At 59.2% G+C, this 2,524-nt stretch overlaps 1 protein-coding gene across 1 annotated transcript in view; it reads right to left on the bottom strand.

Annotated features, from left to right (window-relative positions):
* Window positions 1-2,524, bottom strand: part of LMX1B (LIM homeobox transcription factor 1 beta) — a 79,273-nt gene that overhangs the window by 3,734 nt on the left and 73,015 nt on the right. The window contains exons 3-4 of the mRNA XM_015594116.1: window positions 1,567-1,799; window positions 425-570 (exon numbers count right to left, since the gene is read on the bottom strand). Of these exons, the coding sequence (XP_015449602.1) occupies window positions 425-570; window positions 1,567-1,799 (379 nt within the window). The remainder of the gene's footprint in view (window positions 1-424; window positions 571-1,566; window positions 1,800-2,524) is intronic.

The raw sequence follows: 2,524 nt of genomic DNA, 5'->3' as shown, positions 1-2,524 counted from the left end.
CACACACGCACACAGATGCACACTGACCCACTGGTCCTTGCCCATGCAGACTGGCACGTGGACCTGCCAAGGCCTAAGTACATGCAGCTCACAGGTGTATTTACACACATGGGCACCTGCTCGCAGGCATGGGCATCCCTGAACAGGCATGCACACACACACATGCAGGTGTATTCACCCAGAGACACACCCACGCGTACCATGTACAGCTGGCCACCTCCGTACCCCAGAGTTGTGAGTCTTGGAGATGCCAGCCTCAATGGACAGCAAAACCTCACCAACCACATGCCTCTAGCTGCTCCCATGTCTGAACTGGTCCCCCTTCTCCAGGCCCAGCTTCCTCAGAGCCTGAGCCTCTGTGGATGGAGCTGTCTCCTCCCTCTGAGACCCCTGCCTAGTTCCAGTAAGAATGGGGCAGTGATACCTGGCCAGCCTCTTCTGCTTTCCCACAGGAGTCCAAGAAACCATAGGCCTGGCCATGGTGGTGAAGGACAGAGGGACAGATGGAGGGGAGCTCACTGCCTCCACCAAGGGACTTGGCAGTACCAAAGTCCTCTGTCCAGGCAGATGCTGTGACCATGGGCCCTAGGTTATCTCAAGGGCCAGCACGGACCAGGCCATCACTTCTCCACGCTCCCTGCTCCAATCCTTCCCCACTACCCCAGGAATGACAGGTGCCAGCCACCTCTCTGGCTTTTTCTGCCTTAAGACTCATTCCTGGCTGGCCCGGCCCTTCCTGCCAGGAGAGCTCCAAACCGGTTCTGGGGATCAGAGTAGAGAAGAGAGGCACCTTCGTCCTGGGAATGGGGTCTTTCCCTCCACCACAGAGCACCACACGCCCCCCACCCAGCTGGGAAAAGGAATAGCTCAGGGCTGCTGCTCCCAAAAGCTGAAGGCTCTGGACACACCGATCCCTGCCTCTCAGACACCAGCAGCCTACAGACTTGGTGTTGTTAGAGACCCCTGTGGTGCTGTGCCATGGTGGAGGCCAAGGCAAGACACATCCCGCTCTCTGGCCCACTACCCTCACCCGCTTAGGGCACGCACATGTGTAAACCACAGTACACATGAGCATGTAAATAAACGTGTGTATAGCTATATGCATCATTGCTTGTTGCACGTGTGTGCTGGGTCACACATGCACTTGTATGTGTGTGTGTTTGTGCGTGCTTGGGCACACGAGCACATCTACACAAGTCCACGTGCCCATGCACATACATTCCTGGGCATGGGTACCCACACGTGCATTTTATGTGCTTGTGTGTGTGCATCTGTGATCACATGCACATACACATGTGCACAGGCAGGGTGTCTCGGTGGCAGCGTCCACAGGTGCATTTGTGTGCCTGTGGCGGTGTAAGCACATCGGTGTCCATGTGCCCTGTACGTGTGCACGTGTGTATGTGAACACATCGGTGCACACACGCATGCTGGTGTGGGCGTGCTGTCTGTGTGCAGCTCGGGTCCTGGGGTCACGAGCATGCTTCTCCGGCAAGCTCACCCTCCCGCGGCACGCCGCCCAGCCGCCCTCCCCGCCGCATGACCCCAGCCCCAGCCAGGGCTCACCAGAGTCGGACTCGTCCGGGCTCACGGAGCTGAGCAGGTCCTTCTCCTTCTCGTAGTCACCCTTGCACAGCAGCTGGCCCTCCTTGAGCACAAACTCGTCACCCTTGCGTAGCTGCCGCTCACACACGCAGCAGCAGAAGCAGCCCAGGTGGTACACGCATTCCAGTGCCCGCATCACAAACTCAGTAGGGGCAATCTTCTCCATGCAGCCGCTGCACTTGGCCGCGAAGAGCCTGCGGGTGCACAGAGTGGGCGCATTAGCTGGGCTCAGGGGTCCCTCTTGGAGGCCACTGCCTACCCAGAGCCTCTCCTTCCTGCCACCCTGACACTCCAGCCCAGGTGGGAGAGGCCATCCCTGGGCACCGAGCCGGACAGGTTTGGACCCTGAAGTCCTACTCTTTTGGCTCGCAGGGCCTCAGGTTGGGTTCTGGGCATCCTGCCCAGGCCTCTCTTTGGTGCGTCAGCTCGGGGCCCTTCCCGCTCAGGCCACTAGAGGGCAGAGTGCAGGGTCAGCCTCAACCCTCCCCAAGAACTATAGGGCTTCTGCCCTGAGGGAAGGGCAGGCTCCCATAGGTCCACCCACCCTCATTCCAGGACCCGCTCCCGCTTCCTCCCTGCCCTTCCTTCACCCCCACATCCAAGCAACCTGCCTCCCATACTGGGCCCCTCCTCTTCTGCCTGTCTCCTCCCAGTTTCCTCCCTGGACTCCTGGTGCCTCCAACCCTTCAACTCACCCTCCAGGAGGAAAATCAGAGAGATCTGTCTAAAACACACTCTTGATCATGCTGCTTCCCTGTTCCAAATTCTTCCATGGCTCCCTAGTGCCCTTGGGAGACATCCAAGTTCCTGAGTCCGCCATGATCCTGCCTCTTCCCTTACCCACCCCCTTACTCCCCAAGGCTGTGCCCCACAGAACAGCCCGCAGTTTCCCCAGCCCACCATCGCGTTGCCCTTCGCA

Source organism: Pteropus alecto, unplaced genomic scaffold (assembly GCF_000325575.1).
Source record: "Pteropus alecto unplaced genomic scaffold, ASM32557v1 scaffold67, whole genome shotgun sequence".
NCBI lineage: Eukaryota > Metazoa > Chordata > Mammalia > Chiroptera > Pteropodidae > Pteropus > Pteropus alecto.
The sequence above is the reverse complement of the archived record's forward strand: the minus strand, read 5'-3'. Positions and strand labels throughout refer to the sequence as shown.